This window comes from Aulonocara sp. 'chitande type north' Nkhata Bay, linkage group LG15, assembly GCF_057382095.1.
Source record: "Aulonocara sp. 'chitande type north' Nkhata Bay isolate Kocher_YH1m ecotype deep benthic linkage group LG15, A_spYH_male_GT1.1, whole genome shotgun sequence".
NCBI classification, from domain to species: domain Eukaryota; kingdom Metazoa; phylum Chordata; class Actinopteri; order Cichliformes; family Cichlidae; genus Aulonocara; species Aulonocara sp. 'chitande type north' Nkhata Bay.
Window position 1 is genome coordinate 11,160,334 of NC_141358.1, and position 20,546 is coordinate 11,180,879.

The 20,546-nt window shown below is 39.4% G+C and overlaps 2 protein-coding genes across 2 annotated transcripts; both read right to left on the minus strand.

Annotated features, from left to right (window-relative positions):
* Nucleotides 1-5,492: 5,492 nt before the first annotated feature.
* Nucleotides 5,493-12,066, minus strand: tmem18 (transmembrane protein 18). The gene is made up of 5 exons (XM_086264102.1): nucleotides 11,901-12,066; nucleotides 11,625-11,742; nucleotides 8,142-8,196; nucleotides 7,941-8,034; nucleotides 5,493-7,848 (listed from the first exon to the last, which is right to left on the minus strand). The coding sequence occupies exons 1-5, from the start codon at nucleotides 11,991-11,993 to the stop codon at nucleotides 7,750-7,752; spliced, it is 459 nt and encodes a 152-aa protein (XP_086120228.1). The 5' UTR covers nucleotides 11,994-12,066; the 3' UTR covers nucleotides 5,493-7,749.
* A 2,593-nt stretch (nucleotides 12,067-14,659) lies between these two features.
* Nucleotides 14,660-18,982, minus strand: LOC147312589 (required for drug-induced death protein 1-like). Its single transcript, XM_086264584.1, has 2 exons — nucleotides 18,544-18,982; nucleotides 14,660-15,779 (listed from the first exon to the last, which is right to left on the minus strand). Exons 1-2 carry the CDS (start codon nucleotides 18,964-18,966, stop codon nucleotides 15,642-15,644), a joined length of 561 nt encoding a protein of 186 aa, XP_086120710.1. The 5' UTR covers nucleotides 18,967-18,982; the 3' UTR covers nucleotides 14,660-15,641.
* Between the last annotated feature and the right edge of the window lie 1,564 nt (nucleotides 18,983-20,546).

Sequence of the window (20,546 nt, forward strand, 5' to 3'; positions counted from 1 at the left end):
AGAATGAAAAGTTACACAAGAAATGTACTGAACAGATAAATCCAAATTTTTTTTAATTCAAATCATCATTCAATGTATGGAGAATGTCAGAAGAGAGGTACAAAAGTAAGAGCCATCAGCCAGCTGTAAAACACAGCACAGACTCTGTTATTGTTTGTGGCTGCACTTCAGGCAGTTGTGTTAGAGATCTTGTCAAAATGGATGGAATTATAAATTCAGAAAGGTACCATCAGAGTTTGATCCCACATAAAGCATCATATGAAAGATGTCTGACTGGCAACCTGACTGATCATCTTGACTGAGAACAACATATAAGGTGGCAAACATCCAAAGAAGACCTTAGAAAGTCCTTCAAATAGCCTGGAGAACCATTTCTGAAGACTAAGAACATTTCAAAATAAAGGTGGTCAATAAATTGCAACCTCATTAGTATCTTCAGGCTTTATTTTCGCCATATATGCTGTTTATTCACTTATAAGTTGTTCACTTATAAGTTGCAACAATAAGTTGTTGCATTTATTTGCCATTTTCCAGGCAAAAATAATGAAAAGAGGGATTGCTTAAGATTTTTGCACAGCACAGTACATTCACATAAATGCAGGACTCAAGTTTTCCTAGCAGAACTTTGCATAGTAACAAGGGGATCAGTGACATTCACGTCACCTGTCAGCAGTTTTACTGTTGTGGCTGATCAGTCTATTTAGAATAACTCATGTTTCAACGCTCTCGCCATAAAGTTTTGATTCCTCAAATCCTGCGTGAGCTTCAGCATCAGCCCTAATGCCATAATCCATATACATGATTCATCTTTGATATGTCATTTTCCCGGCAGTAATCCCAAACTGTTTATTAAAGTGTCTATACTGTTTTTAACTCACTATATTCAACATTTTCCTTATAAACGGCTCATTACATTTGGTAGACATTGTACCAGTTGTTTGTCTTAATTTACATCCATCAGTGTACAATGTACAGAACATTCTACAATATTCAATAAAAAGGTTATCAAGGGTCAATGTGTCTTTGGCTAGCGGGCACCTTTGACAAAGGCACGATGTTCATCTGCAATAGAAATCAGGGATTTTTGTGTTTATTCCCTGTCTTTAATCATAGATTTTCATGATTAATTACCCGCGGAGAATACAAGTCATTCATCAAAACTGATATTAACCAGTTCATCAGCATCGATGTCCAATAACTTGCACAATCTCCTCAGATCTCCTTCTAACGCATGTTTCTTCTTTTATCCAAAGTGTTTTTACTTGCAGGACTGCAGCTGACTGGATGTTGTGCAATATACGGTTCTACACGACAAAAAGAAAGCAGCCATATGTGAGAGTCATTAACTGGTGAATTTGGCATCAAAATTCGCACCAACTGAAGCCAGATTTAAACAAGGGAAAGCATTCACTCTAGCCTTCTGCTGCAGAAGAAAAAGGCCTTCTGAAACTAGGGAGGGTACTTAATCATTAATCAGTTGTATGTGACTCATGTGTCTGGATAAGATGAGATGGTTGCATCAGTTGTGGTGTACCTCAAAATGTAGTAACAGTCTTGTGATAAGCAGTCTCACAGGCGATACATACGTGAGTTTAACACCTGCTTTCACAGAGAAACTTGTAATGTTTCACCAGCTGTTCTGGAGGAGCCTTCAGCACAAGGGACGGAGTCTTGATCAATCTCGATTCACGTGTGCACACCCACACACTCACAACACCACCTTTTATCAGTGCAACACCACCGTTCCTCTTCCTTCCCATCTTTTTAGATAACTTCCATGGATCCAACTGCTCACTGCCAAAACTTAATAGATGCTGACAGATGAATGTAGGCAAAGCACGCCAATATATATATTAAGATTCATCCGCCCGGAAAAACAAATGAGTGATATAAATAAAATTTAAAACAACATTGTAGCCAAGATAAACACCCTGTCAAATCTTTGCAGAGATAAAAAAAAAAAGAATAAAAATGTAGTGTGGACAGAGGAATGATTCTCTCGAGTATGGACAGCTGCACATCTCATGTCATTTTAGCTAATACTGCCTTCTAGTGGTGCACCATCGTTCCCAGAGACTTACTGAAACCACCAACCTGCACATAAACTTTTTAGTTGTTTCTGCCTTTTTTACAATTTTGTATTTTTCATGCTACAAAACAGCAAACATGTTAAATCTATTTGACCTTTATCCATCAATACAGGCACATCGAATGCTGAGGATTCAACCTGAGCTTCCTTCGTGGCAATGGGGGCTACATTTGCTCCTAGGTGGGAATAATAAACAATAAAACTTTGTACAGTTACTTTGTTTGCAAAGAGAGGAAACTACAATGTGAATATTATTCACATCTATTTATGCCTTTCCCATCCCTTGAGGAAAAAGAGCCAGTGCTCAGAGCTTTTTGAAGTCCTGCAGAGTCCTGGCACGATCGAGAGGTGTGGGGAGTTGAAGCTTGCAAGAAACCTGTTGTGCACTGGGGGACTGGCACATCTGATTACACAGTGTGTCCTGCAGTTTCCACCCTCTGAGGCCCTACTGACAATTCATAGAACTTCAGAGACCCTCCAACCTCCCACAGCTACTGACATGTCAGATAAGTTTAACCAATCTGGGGATACAAAGCTGCAAGAACACGGAATTTATTAAGACTTAAATTTAACCCTTGTAGTACCTTTAAAATTTTAAAAGACAGTTTAACCTCGGGACCCCGAAAGGTCCCAAGGCAACAGGTGATATAGCAATATCATAAATGAATTAATTTTTTCACATCAAATCTTTTCAACAACTTCAGACCTAACCATAGGTATACAGTTTTTCATTAGTTTTTTTTTTTTTATTAATATTTGTATATTTCTATGCCCTTAATGTCATAAAGACCCCTGTTTTTTAACTGGAAAAACCTATAATCTGCAATATTTTTCAAAAAATTAGTTGCAAAATAGAATATTTGGCATGAGGTAATTGCAGTCTTGAATAGGTCAATAATTGACAACATTGATTTGGATGCATTATTATTTTTGGAGCAATGAGAGTTTAAAAAAAAAAAAGATAACTTTTGCCCTCGGGACCCCACATGATCCCGTTCACAAATGTGTTATAACAATGTCATATATAAATTTCCCCCCCCACTTTATTAACATCAAATCTTTTCAGCAACCTTAGACCTAACCATAGGTATAATGTTTTTTATTCTTTTTTATTAATATTTGTATATTTCTATACCATTATTGTCATATAGGCCCCTGTTTTTTTATTGGAAAAAAACATAATCTGCAATATTTTCCAAAAATTGGTTGCAAAACAAAATATTTGGGATGAGGTTATTACAGTAATAGGTCAGTAATTGATAACAACATTGATTTAGATGCATTATTATTTTTGGATCAATGACACTTTTTTGCAAAAACAAACTGAACTGAGCTGAACAAACTCAACAACAAACTGAACAAAGATGTAATTTACTTTTTATAACATAAAGCACAAAGTGTTTTCAAATGGATTTTGCAGACAGGGGCACCACATCTGCTGCAGTTGTTTATGATCCTTTTGCGCTGTTTGCACGATGCGCACTGCATCCGCTTTTTGGAAGGCGACTCCCACTCCTCCTCCTGCTGCTCTTCCTCCTCTTCCTGCTGCTCTTCCTGCTGCTCTTCCTCTTTCACCTGCTTCTGCTGCTCTTTGCCTTGGGCTTGTAAGACCAGGCTGAGTGCGAACGGTGTTCTAGGCAGGTAGTTTCTCTTCATCATGGTCGGGGCGATAAGGGCTCTGCCAACCTGGTCTATGTACAGACGCCGGATATGTCCCTTTCCTCTGTTCCACTCTGTGTCCACAGCAGTGAAGAGGACAAAAGCGTTGTAGCAGCTTACATCAAGCATGTGATACAGCAGACACATGGGCCACCTACGTGTCCTCCGACGGCAGGAGTAGTTGCCACAAACCTGCAAAATAAAGAGAAATGATCAGATGACATGAATAGATTTATACAACCTCCACTGTAACTATCCAAACTATCATCATCACATTTATGTTATCAGATAACTGATGGGACTCTCAGAGTTATAACAACGAGTAACAGTAAATAATTTGGCAAATAATTGATGTATAATTGTGCTTACCTGATCTAGATGATCCACAGCCCCTTTGCACTTGTTATAGTCCAGGATGATCTGGGGCTTTTTCTTGCCAGAGCTTTCGACTTGTGGCTCACGGTGCTTTGTGCTCAACAGGAGAACATTTCTTGATTTCTTTGGCACGTAGGATACCAAAGCAGCGTTGTGACTAAAAGCAAAGACAGAGGACATTAACTCTCTGTGTTGAATGTTCAGCAGCTGTGGGGGCAGCTCAGGTTTGTTAATCCTCAGAGTGCCCACCAGGGCCATCTTCCTTTTCCTCAATTCCTCTGCAAGAGGAAATGATGTAAAAAAATTGTCCATTGTTACTGTGTGGCCCTTCAGTCCGTCTGTCAAATCAAGCACCACCTGCATTCCTTGACTAACCTGCCTCTTTGCTGATTCAGACCTCCCAGTGTACAACTGCAGCCTCCAGGCATAGGCGGTCTTCACATCGCATAGGGCCCAGATCTTTAGCCCATATTTTGCAGGTTTGAGGCGCATATATTGTTTGAATGAACAGCGGCCCCTAAAAGGGACCAGCTGCTCATCCACACATATGTCCCTCCCTGGATTAAAAAATTTGGGCAGGCGGCTACTCCACTTGCTCCATAAATCCTTTATAGGACCCAATTTATTCTCCCTGCCACCTGAACGGGAAAGACGATCGTCAAATCTTAGGGCCTGATTAATTTGCTGGAATCTTTTTTGTGCCATTGTAGCAGAAAAAAAAACACGTCCTGTCACCCCATCCCACAGGCTTATTGTAGATTCATGTTGAGACCTGTACAGACCAGCCAGGATCAGCAGGCCCATGTAAGCCCGCAGCTCCTCCTCTTCTACGTCCTTCCAATCTTTTATCGACCTCTTCCCCTGCAGGTTGGTAAAATGCTGGATTAGCTGCATAAGGTCCTCCGCAAATAAAAGATCAAAAGCACTCACGGGGCTGCTGATCCTAGCAATTGCGTAAGGGGTTGGTCCTGGGGTTAAAATGGAAGAAGGAAAATATGGCAGGGTCTCCTCGTGTGTGGGACACCACAGGATTTCCCCATTTTTCGATCTCCACTGACTTTTTCGATCTTCCTTCTCCTCCTCAGACGAGCTGCAAGGCTCCTCATTACCTGGCAGAAATTCCTCCCCTTCTTCATTGCTAGTGCTATCTTTTTTGCTTTCGGAAGACTGCAAGACTGCAGCAACATCCTCGTCTGAATTCGATGTGGGCTTCATCGTGCAGAAATGACCAGTGTTGCAAAATCCTCAGTAAGGAAAATCGCTATCGGTGTCCTTTTTTCTCTCTCCAACTGCATTTACAAGAACAATGGAGATCGACAGACCACGTGACTTTCGCGCATTGCATTGTGGGTACGAGTAGCAACAAAAGTTGAAGTTTTAATCCCTACTTGCATTTTATTTGCCCCCAAAACAGTTATGTACAAAACGAAGGAGAACACGGCAAAGACAAAGACAGACTTGACAAAAAGGCAAAAAAAAAAGTATGAGGAAAAAAATCAAAGGAGTGAAAGGGTTAGACCTGTGGACTGCCATAATGAATTAATTAAATACACCATTAAATAATTAATTAAATGTGGCAATAATTAATTAAAATCGGAAATAATCAATTACATAAATATTTACGACACATGTAATTAATTAATCATTGACATATTTAATTAATTGACACATTATTTATTTATTTATTCCACATTTTAATTAATTATTGCCACATTTAAATAATTATATAATTAATTCATTTTGGCACAGTTGACTCCTATGAAACGCCAGGACTGCCATAATGAATTAATTAAATACATCATTAAATAATTAATTAAATGTGGCAATGATTAGTTAAAATCGGAAATAATTAATTACATAAATATTTACGACACATGTAATTAATTAATTAATTATTGCACATTGGAGTTTTGCCTACATCCGGTGATGAGAGTGCTCATTTCATCCTAAACCTATTTTTCATGCCATTAGGTATTCAAGGGAAAAGCATTATAACATGTCAGGATCACAGTATATTTGAAATATATGATTATAATAGAACTCAATGGGCACAAAAAAGGTACGAGAGCAAACAGTGTTGGCATATATGCCAATATCCTTTTCTATACACCAGTCTTTCTCAAACTGTGGTACACGTACCACTTGTGGTGCTTGGGCTCTTCTGGTGGGAAAGGCATTAATACTCCAATTTCTTTCTTAAGATTAAATGATATACCATTGTGGAGGTATGCAAAGGCGACACGAGTCACACTGATGATAAAAACACAGCCCTTTTCCACGGTGCCCTGATCCTAGCCTCCATCGATGAGGCCCCTGGGAGAATCAGTGGGGGCGTGGGAGATGCTGCTGGTGAGTCGGGAACTATTGTCTGAATGCTGAAGCTCCTGGTAGTCAGGAGAATTCAATCTGCTTTTTCTGCGGGTGAGTGGTAACCCTTTGCGGCCAGCAGCAGGGAGTTGGTGAGACCAGCTCCCTGCTGCTGTCGGAGAAAGACGTGAGAAATCCGCTCTCATCTGTTCCTAACAAGGAGTGTGCTCTCCATGAGCTCGAGAGCGGTACCATCACCCAGGCCGTAAAGGGAGTAGCACCGCAGCAGCAGCGCCTTGAGAGCGGTGTATTTTCCATGTAATCGCATGCTAAACAGACAGAACTTCAGTCAGGAGAAGAACTGCAATATAAGGTTAGTCATTAATATACTGCTGCATGGGCTGGGTTGTAGTTACATCGTAAGGTTTTAAAAACTGAGCTTTAAAATGAATAGTGATGATAAAAACCGTGAGAGGCCGACAGTGATCATTGAATTATTTAGGGGCTTGTTCAGATTAAATAGAACAAGATACAAAGTGTTACAACATGTTAAAAACACAACAGCTTTAATAAATGCAGAGTAGTTTGGACCCGGAAGCAGGTTTCAATCAGGTCATTAGTTAAAGATTTGATATCCCACCTGCTGTGAATGTTTTAATGTAGTACAGTTGTTATTATTATTATCACTTGTCACATCCTGTTTATGACAGTTAAAATAAATAGCATTTATATAAGAAATAAAATTGTCTGTGTAAACTGTATGTGGCCTATACTACTGTACTTTAATGTTGGTCATAAGGGTGGTACTTCAAGAGCCATTTATTTTATGAGGTGGTACTCATTGTGAAAAGTTTGAGAACCACTGCTACACACCACACTATAGAGGGGATCATTAAATTTTAAAAATAATCCTAAAAAACACACCCTGGCCAAGTTTCATGCAACTAGTGATGCAAATGACTGATATATTGATAATCAAAAAATGAGCAAAATGAACATTTAGGGTAACAGACACCTGGACAATTAAAACGATAGTCTTTTTGAGGGGAGGGGGTGCATTTTAACATGCTTTCACACGTTAAATACAAAACACTAAGTGTCCTTGGTCTTCAGAAATGTCATAGTGTACACAGGTTTTTAACAGTCACAGCCAAAAAACAAAAAAAGACACCCATTCCTCAAATTAACCGACATCAATGAAAAAATCCTTTTTAAGTCATACGATGGAACTGACTTTCCATTTCCAAAATTCGGGATTAGCAAATCCGAGTGTCCAAATTCCTCCAAATGAAGCCCATTTATGGACATGCAGAGACGGATCAGTCATTCTTCTCTCTCTTCTCTCTGCGGGCCTTTCTCTTCAGCTGAAGGGTCTTCAGCTCAGTCATAGTGGAAAAGGTCCTGTACACCCACACCATCTGTCAAAGTATATTGTAGAGGGAGAGTTCGATTTTTTTTTTTCTTTAAAAAAAAAAAAATCATATATGCCGAGAACAAGTGCCAAACATACCACGATGATGACAGCATTAAGAAGAAGAGGAATCGAGAAAACCAAAGATATGAACATGCCCTTGGAATCAAAGTACTGGAAGTTTGAAAAGGACCTGCAAGAAACAGTGAAGCTTAAGAACATTTTCTTGGCTTTGACATATCGCCTGTAATATTTAGCGCAACAGTAGTAAAAGAAAATATGGGTGATCAATGGTGTTACCTCCAGTTTCTGGCAGCCAGCTCATTTAGATATTCAGCACTATAAACCAGGCCAACTGTAAAGAGAGGGGATATCAGTCACAGGTTACACATGTAAATGGTAAATAAATGGTAAATGGCCTGTATTTATATAGCACTTTTACTAGTCCCTAAGGACCCCAAAGCGCTTTACATATCCAGTCATCCACCCATTCACACACACATTCACACACTGGTGATGGTAAGCTACATTGTAGCCACAGCCACCCTGGGGCGCACTGACAGAGGCGAGGCTGCCGGACACTGGCGCTACCGGGCCCTCTGACCACCACCAGTAGGCAACGGGTGAAGTGTCTTGCCCAAGGACACAACGACCGAGACTGTCCAAGCCGGGTACTACATGTACTACATGTAAACATCAAGTCATTTACATTTAAAAACAGCTGAAAAAAACGTGTAAAAGGTATAGCAGATTTACTAATAATGATGAAGTTAACTGGTAGCTTTGAGATTTATCAGTATTAATTAGGCTTAAAGTTAAGAAGCATTACGCTTTTTAACTGTAACTATTTTACATCATCACTATGAGCCAGTAAATATGTTTTCTGAGATTTCAAGGTCAAAAATGAGGGGTTGGGGTTTGTTTCTGCAGTTTATCCATGAGAAAGTGTTCAAAAAATGTCATTTTTCAGACATAGTTTTGAGAGGCATTTGTAGACGGTGATAGTTAAGATAACAAACACTGGAAATGTTGGAAAGTCTGGTTCCTGATTGCATCATTGCTTGGCTGGTTTTGTGCGCAGCAGGGATTCTTACTCTGCATCAAATGGTCCCATTTTCCCTACTGTGAGGTCTTCTTCTGACTTTGGTGCTTTCACGTGTTTTAGGTTGACATGGAAAAAAATTACGCTTCTCAGAGTGTTTCAGCAACACACTGGTAGGTTTTTTGTGTGCTTAAAGCTTTACTTAACATGTTAGCACTACTGCTAATGAGTGCATTTTGTAATGAATCCAGGTCAGTCTATATAAAGAGCAGTTAACAGTTTCTAATACTATCATCATCATCATGCCACATACATCAGGGATGTCAAATTCATTTCGAATTGTGGGCCAAATACACCCCATTTTGGTTGTAAGTGGGGCAGACCAGTGAAACTCCTCTTTCTGTCAGTGTAAAGACATTTGGAGATAATTTAATATAAAAGAGAAGTGCAATTTTAGTAAGGCATTTCACTTTTTCTACTTGAGAAAGAAATGCTGTTTTGGGCTTAAACTGTAATAAATAAATGTGTAAAATAACAGAAAGAGTTCTGTTAGCTCATTGTGCTGACTGTGATGTGATCATAAAGCAGATCAGCAGATTTGTACGGAGTCCCTCTGATGACATGGTGCAAAAAATAAATAAATTGTGACCACAAAATACTGTTTCGAGGGCATGAAATAGGTATAACGTGCGCACGAAATGCTAATTTGTGGGCACGAAACACTTGACCGATAACCGTGATCCTTCCCAGGCCCTTGCAGTTGGTTGACAATAAAATCTATCCCGGCGTCCAGGTCGTACTTACGTCCGTAAATCAACTGGGCTCTCAATATCCTGTTTAAATGTCTCTCCGTAATAATGGTTCGTTGCATTGCCAGGCTTTGCATTTGTAGCTCATTCGCAGCCTAAAATAAAACTCAATCATACTGTCTCTGTCCATGGTGTATAGGTTTAGCCTACTCCTATGCTTATGTCTCTACGCAGCTGTCCAGGAATTGTATCAATATGATGTGCACATGTTATCTATTTTGTTGCCACAAATGCGTAATTCGTTGCCACGTTATACCCAATTCGTGCCCACAAATTAGCATTTCGTGCGCACGTTATACCTATTTCGTGCCCTTGAAATAGTATTTCGTGGCCACAAATAAGTATTTCGAGGGCACGAAGTAGTATTTTGTGGCCACAATTTTTTTTTTTTTTTTTGGGCCATGTCATCAGAGGGGCTCCGTAGATTTGAATTGAATTGAGATAGTTTAAAAAAACAGGAACTTATTGTAATTTCACTGTTTATCTGTTACTTTCATCCTACTTTATTCTATTTTATCCACACATTTGTATGGTAGATACAAAGAACCAGGCCTTTTAAGTCATTTACATCTTATTTTCAATGCTTAGAATTAAAAGCTCCCATTATTGATAATAATGTGCGGGTTAAAGTGTCTGACCTGTAGCAAAATGTTGAAAGTCATACCCTTCCCTCTTTTAGCGACCGTGTAAATGTGTGGTTTTAAATCGTGCTTGATGACATCAATAATTGAGCAGTAATTCAGGTAGTTAGGTTTATGAGTTAATGGCAGGTCAATAGTAACAATTAACAGAAAACACATGTATAAAAATCAATGTAAATATCAGCCGATGATATGAGCCGTACCACATATAGGATGGGGTCATTGCTGTCCTGTTTGACGATGCCTTTCAATGGCCTTCATGTTTCCCAGACAATACAACTGAGAACCTCTGGATGTTACAAATTGTTGTATTTACTGTAAGATAATGCTACAGATTGTCCAGGAGCCAAAGGCACAGTCCCCAATCTCATCAGGAGCATGCCCAGGCATGGTCAGGGATGCACAGAAGCACCACTCAGGCACATTATGAAGGAAGTTGCATCAACCTTTGATTTCAATTTTTAACTTTCATATTTGGTGTGATTTAGAATTCCGCTCTCAAATAGTGGATTGTTTTAGTTCCCACTTACTAGGAATAAAAATTGAGAAACGGAGAACTTGAGAGCTGGTTCCAATTTTTCCAATTCATCAGAATCATACAACACTGAGTTTATCAACTCCTTTATCATTGCTTGCAGGTGCTGGAAATGCAAACTGACTGCAAATCAGTAACATCATACAAGCACATTTGGTGTTGCCATAAAAAGGGAGCCATGGGAGAGATTTGGGAGGTGAGAAGCGGTCCAAAGACTTGCTTAATTTGACAGTAACAGCTAGCTTTAATGTCTGCATCGATTATTGCATGATTAACATGATTATTTCAAGTAGGGAGTGGAAACACCAGCAACATTCTGAGACATCTTTCTACACAACATGAGATCCACTTATCTGATCTTACGCCATACATTTCTCGGCCAAGCAGCTCATATGTTACTGACGCCAAATTATAATAAAATCAAAGGCACATTTTACTTGCCTAAGAAAGCCTAAACGGGAATGAATGTCATACAAATATTCTCTATTTTCCCATTGTTAATGTTAATTGAGAGACTGATGCTACAGCTAACAATAGGCAGTAAGCTTGTTTGGGATTTAAAATAATAAGACAGCTGGGTATATATAAATCTGGGTAAAAAAAAACCCGATAAAGATGGATCAATAATGGCATAATGGACGCTTGTCTAAAGTTGTTTTTAATAAATTACAGAGCGTATACCAGTACAGACTTTTAACGTGATTATCAAGTTTCCTTCTTCTTTTTGAACAGTGTAGTTTGTTTTGTGACACGTACCTACGAGCAGGAAGTGGCAGATCTGAGCTCTGTAATACTTGCAGGTGAGCAAAGTCAGGAACAAGCACACAGCATGAAACACCAGCAGACCGATAAGCCAGGGCTCGGACCACTGCACCTGCATACCAAGACAGAGACACACATACACAACCGTTAATGGAGCTTTAATGGAGCTGCCAAACTTGAATTAAACTGAAAGAGACTTCTGTTAGCTGTAATAGCTGAAGCGTAGTTTGCTAGTCTCCGCTGGAATCGGGGAAACAAAATTGAGCTTACCGACATGAAGAAAGTCCATAACGACGTTATTCTTAAATTGCTGAATCCGTCGATGGGGATACTGCTAATATTGTCTGCTTTATTGACCGTCATCTTCTAAAAATATTAATTCTCCTGTGTGTAAACACCAGCACACTGCGGAAGTGACACGTTAAGTCGCAGCCGTTTGACGTCACAGGACGATTAGTTTCTACCAATGACTGTAGAAAACAGTCGTCGTAGTAAAATATAATAAAAACTGAATTAGAATAAGATTGCTAGGCAAAAAAAAATAAGACTGGGAAAAATAAGTTGAAACGTCATGATTTTTAGTTACCGAATTCGACATTTCGAGCTACAACCTGAAATGTTGTATTACCAAAGGAAGAAAGGTTGGGAAAAGAATCCATGGGTACATAATGACATGTGAAACATTAAAATACTCAAAATCGCATATTTTTTCGGTCTAAGATTGTTTTTCATTCATTTTAATTTTATTGATTGATTGTCTTTGTTACACTTTTTCGTTCTGCGTACTCAGCACAAATAGGGTGTCATCAGGTAAATTGGGGCATCAGGTAAAATGAGCCGTTTAAGGTTTAAGTCTCCTAGCTCTTTAATTTTTTACAGGCAATGGCCGTAAAGAATTTTCAAATTGCTGGCAGAACTGTACTTTAACAAAACAAAACAATTGATTTGATTGCTCTATAGTTGCTGTTGTGGGTGGGGAAATGCTTCACATCCAGCTTGGTGAAAAGAACTGAGGGGTGAGTGTTCTGGTTGACAAATCTTTCTTGAAAATATACATTGATTAAAAAAACGGGCTAATACTTCATTTTGTGATCGTTTCCACCAGATAGCAAGCATCTTCTTTCTTTAGCTATCTTTTTTTAAATAAAAATACATTTTTTATGGGCAGCTCAATTTACCTTAATGAATTGTGGTACATTGAGTCACCCTTTTCAGCTTAAATGAGCCTCCTTCAGCATTGAAATTTGATGGTTCCTTTTATCAAAAAAACAGTAAATATATCAATACATGTCAAATCATATACTAGATACATTTTAACATCTCCTTTCTAATTATGCAGATCTAAAGTTTGTGGGTGCTTTAGCCTTGATGTAGTGTGCATTGTGAGCAATGCACACTTAGATGCACACACACACACACACACACACACACACACACAGGAAAAGATGAACTAGCCATGACCAGTTCTCCTCAACCAAGGTGCTTGGAGTGGTTGGGCAACCATGTGTGGAGGTCTGTGCAGGTGAGAAAGGTGAAACTACCACTTGCTTTCTTAACAGCCTTCAACGCGGAAGGTGTTTTCAGTTAAAACATGATTATCTTCAAAGGGAAACGACTACGATGTGAGTGGCTCCAACATTGCCCAGAGAATGTTACTGTTCAGGTCTTAGTTAATAGCAGGATAAATGCTGATCTCTTCTTGGAATGGGGTCAGTTGTTTGTTCAGTCATTACCTCAGGATGACGCCAGACCCATCTTGCTACTAATCTGACAGGCAGCACAAAAGCTATTAAAGTCTGAGTTTTTCTCAGTTTTCTGCCCAGCATGCAGAAAGGCTGCCACTGTTGAAAATGCACAGGCAGGGTTCAGAGGGACAGGAATGTTCCCCTTAAACAAACACATCCTCCAAGAAAGTGCTCTTGCTCCCAGTAAAACAACCGAGAGACCCCTTCCACTTACTTCCCCTTCCCCTTTCAGCAAACCCCCAGACATCACAAGCACCACCAGGCAAAACTCAGACAACACTAGCCACTGCCCAGCCGACCCTAGAATCCATCAGCCCCATTCATCACCCTGCAGTGGTATCCGAGGTGCCCCTAATCTTTACATTCTTGGATGCCGAGGCGGTAGGATCTGAAGAAATAACAGTCAACTTTGAATGTGTTCCTGAGGAAGAGATGGTCTTTAACCTGTTCATACCTCAACTTGTGTTACATTCAGTGATCTGTGTTCCCTGCCAAAATGACAGGACTGTCAGGAAGAGAGCTAAGCCTCCATCATGTAGACTACATTTCCACCAAGGCACTGAAATCTAAAAAGAAAGAAAAGACCAGAAGAAGCAAAGGCACAAAGAAGAATGACATGTCCTTCAAAGCATGTAACGCAGTCTATTGAGACAAAAGTGACCCAGAGGCCACTGAGGAGTGGAGTAGCTGTGGGAAATGCAGCGCCTGAGTCCATGAGACTTGTGGAGAAGAAAACGGTATCTGGGCTGATGGTGGATTCTTCTGTAAAGTCTCTAAGAATTTGTCTTTTTAAAAATAGAACATACAGTTGTTATGAAAATGTTCTAATAATTAATTAATTCTAGTTGTTTTTTAGTAAAATGGTAAATGGCCTGTATTTGTATAGCGCTTTACTAGTCCCTAAGGACCCCAAAGCGCTTTACACATCCAGTCATCCACCCATTCACACACACATTCACACACTGGTGATGGCAAGCTACATAGTAGCCACAGCCACCCTGGGGAGCACTGACAGAGGCGAGGCTGCCGGACACTGGCGCCACCGGGCCCTCTGACCACCACCAGTAGGCAACGGGTGAAGTGTCTTGCCCAAGGACACAACGACCGAGACTGTCCAAGCCGGGGCTCGAACCAGCAAACTTCCGATTACAAGGCGAACTCCCAAACTGCCAAAGTTGTTATTCATGAATTATTAAATCAACACGTGAATGTGTTATGTTTGTTAAAATGAGTTCACTCTAATAATAGTAGTAATAATAATAAAAACGTCAATTTCTCTTCAGATGCATTCCTAGTAATGCTTTATTTTAATCAAAAGTACAAACATCATGAATAATTAATAATTTACAAATGATCAAATCTACACACATCTTTAAAAATATCTTAAAAGTCAGAATATTTTGTTCCAAGCAGAGAATTCTTCAAATCTTGGGCGTCACATTACAGTATTTACAGCAAAGTTCTATTTTTGTTTTTTAATTTATATTAGTTTATTTAATTTGTTGTTGTTTTTTTAAAATTGTATCTTATTTAGTTAGCTTTCTGTTTTTGTAAAGGCTTTTGACCGTAAAAGTCATGTAGCCGCCCACCACCCACCAAAACACCCAAAATGAAAAACCTCCTCATACTTGTGTTCTCAAATTTGCAAAAAAGATTTTAACTATTAAAACTATTACTACTAGTTTTGAAAGTAAAAAAAATATTTATTTTGTTAGTTTTCATTTTTGGTTTCAGTCTTATTTCATTTTGTGTTTGTTAAGTTTAGTTTCACAGCAGAATTTGTACACCAAAAAGCACCTAAGTTGTGCCACCCAGAAAAGGACTGGGCCGGTTCCTTTCTGTTTACTTGCTCTTCCAGTATTACTGATAATCACCTCCTTGTTGAGTCTTTCCTGCTTGCAAATCCCTTAAAGAGGTCTCTGGCTTGACTCACCTCACCTGCAGCTACGGTGAATATTCCTGTTATTGCTGCCCTGCTATAGTTTCCACATGCCCACATAATCCCTTTGAACACATGCAGACACTTGATTTAAAAACAAGTGTTTTCAGTATTTAACCTAATACTTAATAAGATTTTATGATCTTGCATATTTCTGCAAATATGACCATGCAGTAGATCTTGTAAGATCTGCAAAAGCAGGGAATTTGAAAATGTAATCTGAATTGCACAATCATTATTCACATTTTTAAAGTCTTTGGTAAGAGTCTGCGAGTTACTGGTATATATAGTATGAAAACAAAGTGGAGGAGATCGACAGAGCTCGAATCAGGTCCTGTTCCTGCTCGGGTGAAAGTCAGGGACAAAAGTAGCAGCCACCGTGATGGGAGTGGAGTATCCGAGAGCAAAGCTGTAGAGACCAAGCATCAAACACTTCCATGTGGAACGCAGCGCCTTGCCGACATTCTGAAAGATAAATTGGAAAAATGACTTAATAAATCCACCTATCATTGACCACATTTTTATGATCTATAAATCGACTAATCCACTCATTCAGAGAAGGCAAGAAAGAAAAGAAACAAGCAGCGGTAACAAATGTGATTGTTTCCACACAGGTCATAATCATTTTTACTTTCGCAGTATTCAGACGCTGCATCAGTTCTCAGAGATTCTTCAAAACGCAGGTGAAAATAACAGAAAATCGAAGTTAGGACATAATTTAAGTGTGCGTGCTTTAGAACAATGGCGCAGCAGGAAGAGTGGCACACTGTGAGCACAATCCTCTTCTGTACTCTCTGGACAGGAAAGAGATAACTGGCTGCAGAGGATGCAGGAAGTCAGAAGTTTTACTGGGGAATGCAACAGTCTGCAATTTAAATTAATCAGTAACAAAACCACAACACACTAAAATCTGAGCACCCTTTTATTTATGATTTATTTACCTGGCCTACATTAATGTTTACAAGAAAGACAGAGCTCACGTTCCATTTCCTTATAAATCACACGTGAGCACTGGTTAAAAAGCAACTTGTTCTTTCCAAAAGGAGCCACAAGCCTTTGCTGTGTTTCCTGCCTCTAGATTTCCAGCTGGGGTTTGTTTTGTCTCATGGTCTAGTGGTTTATACATTTGCCTAACAAACAAAAGGTCCCCAGTTTGTTCCTGGGAGGAGACACAAATCTCTTTAGGCCTTTTGCCATGCAGAGCTAAGAAGAAATTCAAGTTATCATCTTGAAATTTCAACTTGTTGACACAGAATTCTGAGTAAATTGAAATTTTGAGATAATAAACCCGAATATTTGACTTATGGATGGCAATTTTTTCAGTAGTGAAAAAAGCTTCCATAGAGGAAGGACATCCGGTGTACAACTCTTCCAAATCAAACATGGGGATCTACCCACTGTGGCGACCCCTTGTGAATAAGGAAGTAGCCAGAAGTATCTTTATGGGAAATAATTATGATAATGATTATGATAAACAATTCAATAATTGTAGAAAGTAATGATAAACATTAAAAAACAAATGAAGAAAGTGGGGCGCATGCTGTGAGGATGAGAGACTTAATAATTTCAGGACAATTTATAGAAGCGATCTTGGCCATTTTGGTCATTTAAATTTGAATCATCAGCTTGCAAAAGATTTATTAGCCCTTTGTTCAATAAACAGCAGGATGTCTGTGTCACGGTTCTGGGTCCGTTGGACCCAGTATTTTGAGTTTATTATGTCTTGGTGTAATTTTGCATCATGGATTGTTTTCTTGTTCTCTTGTGGTTGTGATGATTATTATTATTATTAGAGTTTCATGTTTCTGTTATCCATGTTTTAGGAATTGTGGTTTCATGTATAGTTCAGTTCCATGTGTCCTTTTCTGTCTCTCTGTGTTGAGTCCGTGTCTCTGAGTTGTGATTCATGTTTCCTGTTTTATTGTGAAAGTCTGTCTTATGTTAGTGTGTGTGCAGCTTTGTTTCCCCCGTCTCGTTAGCCCTGATCTCCCCCAGCTGTGTCTCCCTTCTGTGGCCCATTCCCCCATTACTACCCTGTGTATTTAAGCCCTGTGTTTTCCCATGTTCGGTGTCGCGTCGTACCCTCAGACCCTGCCTGTGTGTTCCTGCTTGGTTTCATGGTTTGGTTTTTGTTTCATGCCAGCAATAAAAGCTGTGGTTTTAGTTACATTTCGTCTCGGAGTCCTGCATTTGGATCCACATTTCCACCTGCCCGCGCACAGAGCCCTGACAGACTGAATCATTAGTTTAAGGCTCATTGATCACATATTTTTTTTAAGTGAAAAAAAGATGGAGACAGAGATTATTTTCAACTTACCCAAACCAGAACTACAAGAAAAGACAAAAGTTTGAACAGTGTAAGTTTTCTCTTGAGTTCACCACATCATTATATTTTAATGTTACTTAAAAGAAGAAATGACTCCCCATTAATAAAGAATTTGGGAATTTGCTCTTTGGAAGTTGATTCATGGACTCTTATGTTTTGAGTTTGTTTGTTTGTGCGTGTGCACATGTTATGTTCAGGTCATGAGATAAGGTTGTTGTAAAATTGTTGCTTTCCTATCACTCACGTGGTATGGTTATAAACCTCTCTGCTTAGTAAACTGACTGTAGATGTGCACAGGGTTAAATACAGACATGCACTTGAACTGAGAATGCGAACGCTGAGAAGTTTGAGTGCAGGCTGCCTTCATACAGGAAGTGGGAAACTCCTTTGAACAGCATGTCCTGAGCTCTATTGTGTTAGCCTGAACTGTTGTCCACCTCGGTGCACGTTTCGCCACACGGCTGACACATATGAAGCTATAAAAGATCTCTAGAGAGAATAATCTCTGATAACCCAGAAGTTAGTCCTATTTGCCAAAGGAAAGGCCTCTAAAATATGTGCGTCATCATATCAGCCTTTAATCTTACCTATGATAAAAAGCTTGTTGTGATTATTTACGTTGGAGCATCTTAATCTCAAGATACTTTACACAGTAATGCTGAGAACTGTTTTATTAAGAGTTGTTTAAACCTTGATCAAATAAATTAAAATAATTTGATTGCAGCTGATTGATTTCATACTGAAAGCATTTCAACTTACCCACACTGACTCTATGAAGAAGAAAAAAATTTGGAGAAAAACTGTCATTAGGCTGGATACACACAATGAATTTGCAACTTTAAACTTGGATTTGGAAAACTGCACTGTTAGAAAAAAAATATGTAAAAATAAAAATACACAAACCTTCTTAACTTTTTTGTAGTTTTCCTTCTTCTTTTTCTTCTTCTCTTCTTTTGCCTTGGCTTTCGCCTCATCATCCACCAGTGGCTCGTACCTCTCTGGCAGGAAGGCGAAAAGTGTTTCTCTGTGGCACTTCTCGTGTTGCCTGTTGCTGTCAGCTGTTTGCTGCCCGTCGTTGGACAAAGATGGATCCAGCAGCTCTGGGTGATCAACGCAGTCCACATGCCGCTCATACTTTGCTGCACTTCTGCTGGGACTCTTGCCTGATGCTGTTGCAGGTGAATCTCTCTGAAACAGCCTGGATGGAAGAGACTTGGGCTTCATGTTTACCCGATTGTTGCAGTTCTCTGAGATGTAAGGAGGGGGGAAGAAAGGCACCAGATTCCTCAGGAGGTCAGGTTTGTTGTCAGCAGACGTTATGTGCATGAGTGGAAGTGCATTCCACTGGACCGCCTTGTGTGCTGGGATCTGGCTCAGAGCCCTTAAAGGTGCAAATCCTTCCTCCTCATTAGGCTGACCTCAATAGGTCACAGGGTTTCAGTTGGAATATTTTAATGAAGTACACTGAATAGTTTACCGCAGAGCAAAGTGCAAATCAATAAACTACCTTTTATCTGCACTTTTCTTAGTTTAGGTTTAGTTCAGAGCTAAGGGTAACAGGGTTTCCCACTCTAGTCCAGCTTGGAGCATTGCATCTCTAAGCTGTTTCTTTAGACTGTCTTAAAAATAGCTTATAGCATTTTAAAGAGAGTCATTTTTTTCTGTTTTCTCTCAGTACTGTTTATATGTGCGCAACATCCATTCATTCATACTCTTCTGCTTATCCTTGTCAGGGTTGCAGGGGCGCTGGAGCCTATCCCAGCTAACATAAGAGGCAAGAGGCAGGCTACACCCTGAACAGGTCATCAATCTAACGCAGGGCTAAAACAGACAGACAACCATTTGCAATCAAATTCACACCTATGGACAATAAGACAATTTAGACCTATGGACACATTAGATTCATCAAAATAGCTTAACCCCACTAAATGCATGTCTGTGGTAGGAAGCCGGAGTACCTAGAGAGAACCAACACAGACGTGTAGTTTGCATGCATGGGTTAGGTTAAGTGGCAGTTTTACACTGTGAAAGTGTGTGTGAAAGTGAGCATCAATAGTTATCTGTTCAGGCTGTATCCTGGCTTTTTCCTCATGGTAGCCGGGAAAAGCTCCTTCAACCCTGAACTAGAGAAACGATAGAAAATGGTTGGATGTTTTTATAAATACAAGCAATTTGACCTCATACTGTATGTTCAAAATGTACAAGGTGATGAGCCTGTATAGTTTTACAAACTTAAACTGTCAATATAAACATGAAAAATTTTTTTAGCAAGAAGTTAGAGAAATGTGTTTCAAAATCTTTCTGATTAATATGTCTGTTCAGATCCCTGTTTTAAATAGCACTGTGGTAGAGTAAGGAAAAACTAGTTACTGCCTCTCAGTTTTACTCCTTTGCTGGACAACCAGCTAACATAAATGTGCCATCATCGTGCATTTATGTCCACACTCATAAAGATGGAATGAGAAGTGAAGCCACAGCAGAAGTGACTTAAACCAGAATTATTTTTAATAGGCACAGGATAAGGGAGCAATATCCTGCAGAAACGCTCAATTTAACAGAGTCAATTTTGGATCGACTGAATTGTAATTATCAGTTTTTTTGCGAATGAACTGATGAAGAAAGCAACAGCATTCAGCTCAATGATTTCACCCATGTAGATCCATCTTTTATAACGTCTATGCTCATAATACCATTGCATCCCCCCACCCAAAATCAGAATAATGTGAAAAAGTTTTAGCTCATCCGGCATGAAGGACCAATGAGTTAATACAACAGGAAGATGTCTGTTGCTCCATGACAACAATCCTCCCAGAGGGAAAGATTCATTGAACTTTGCACACAATAACCAACTAATGTTTCTTCACCCATAATTTATTTTTTAAACTGTAAGCTGCCTGAAGTCAAAG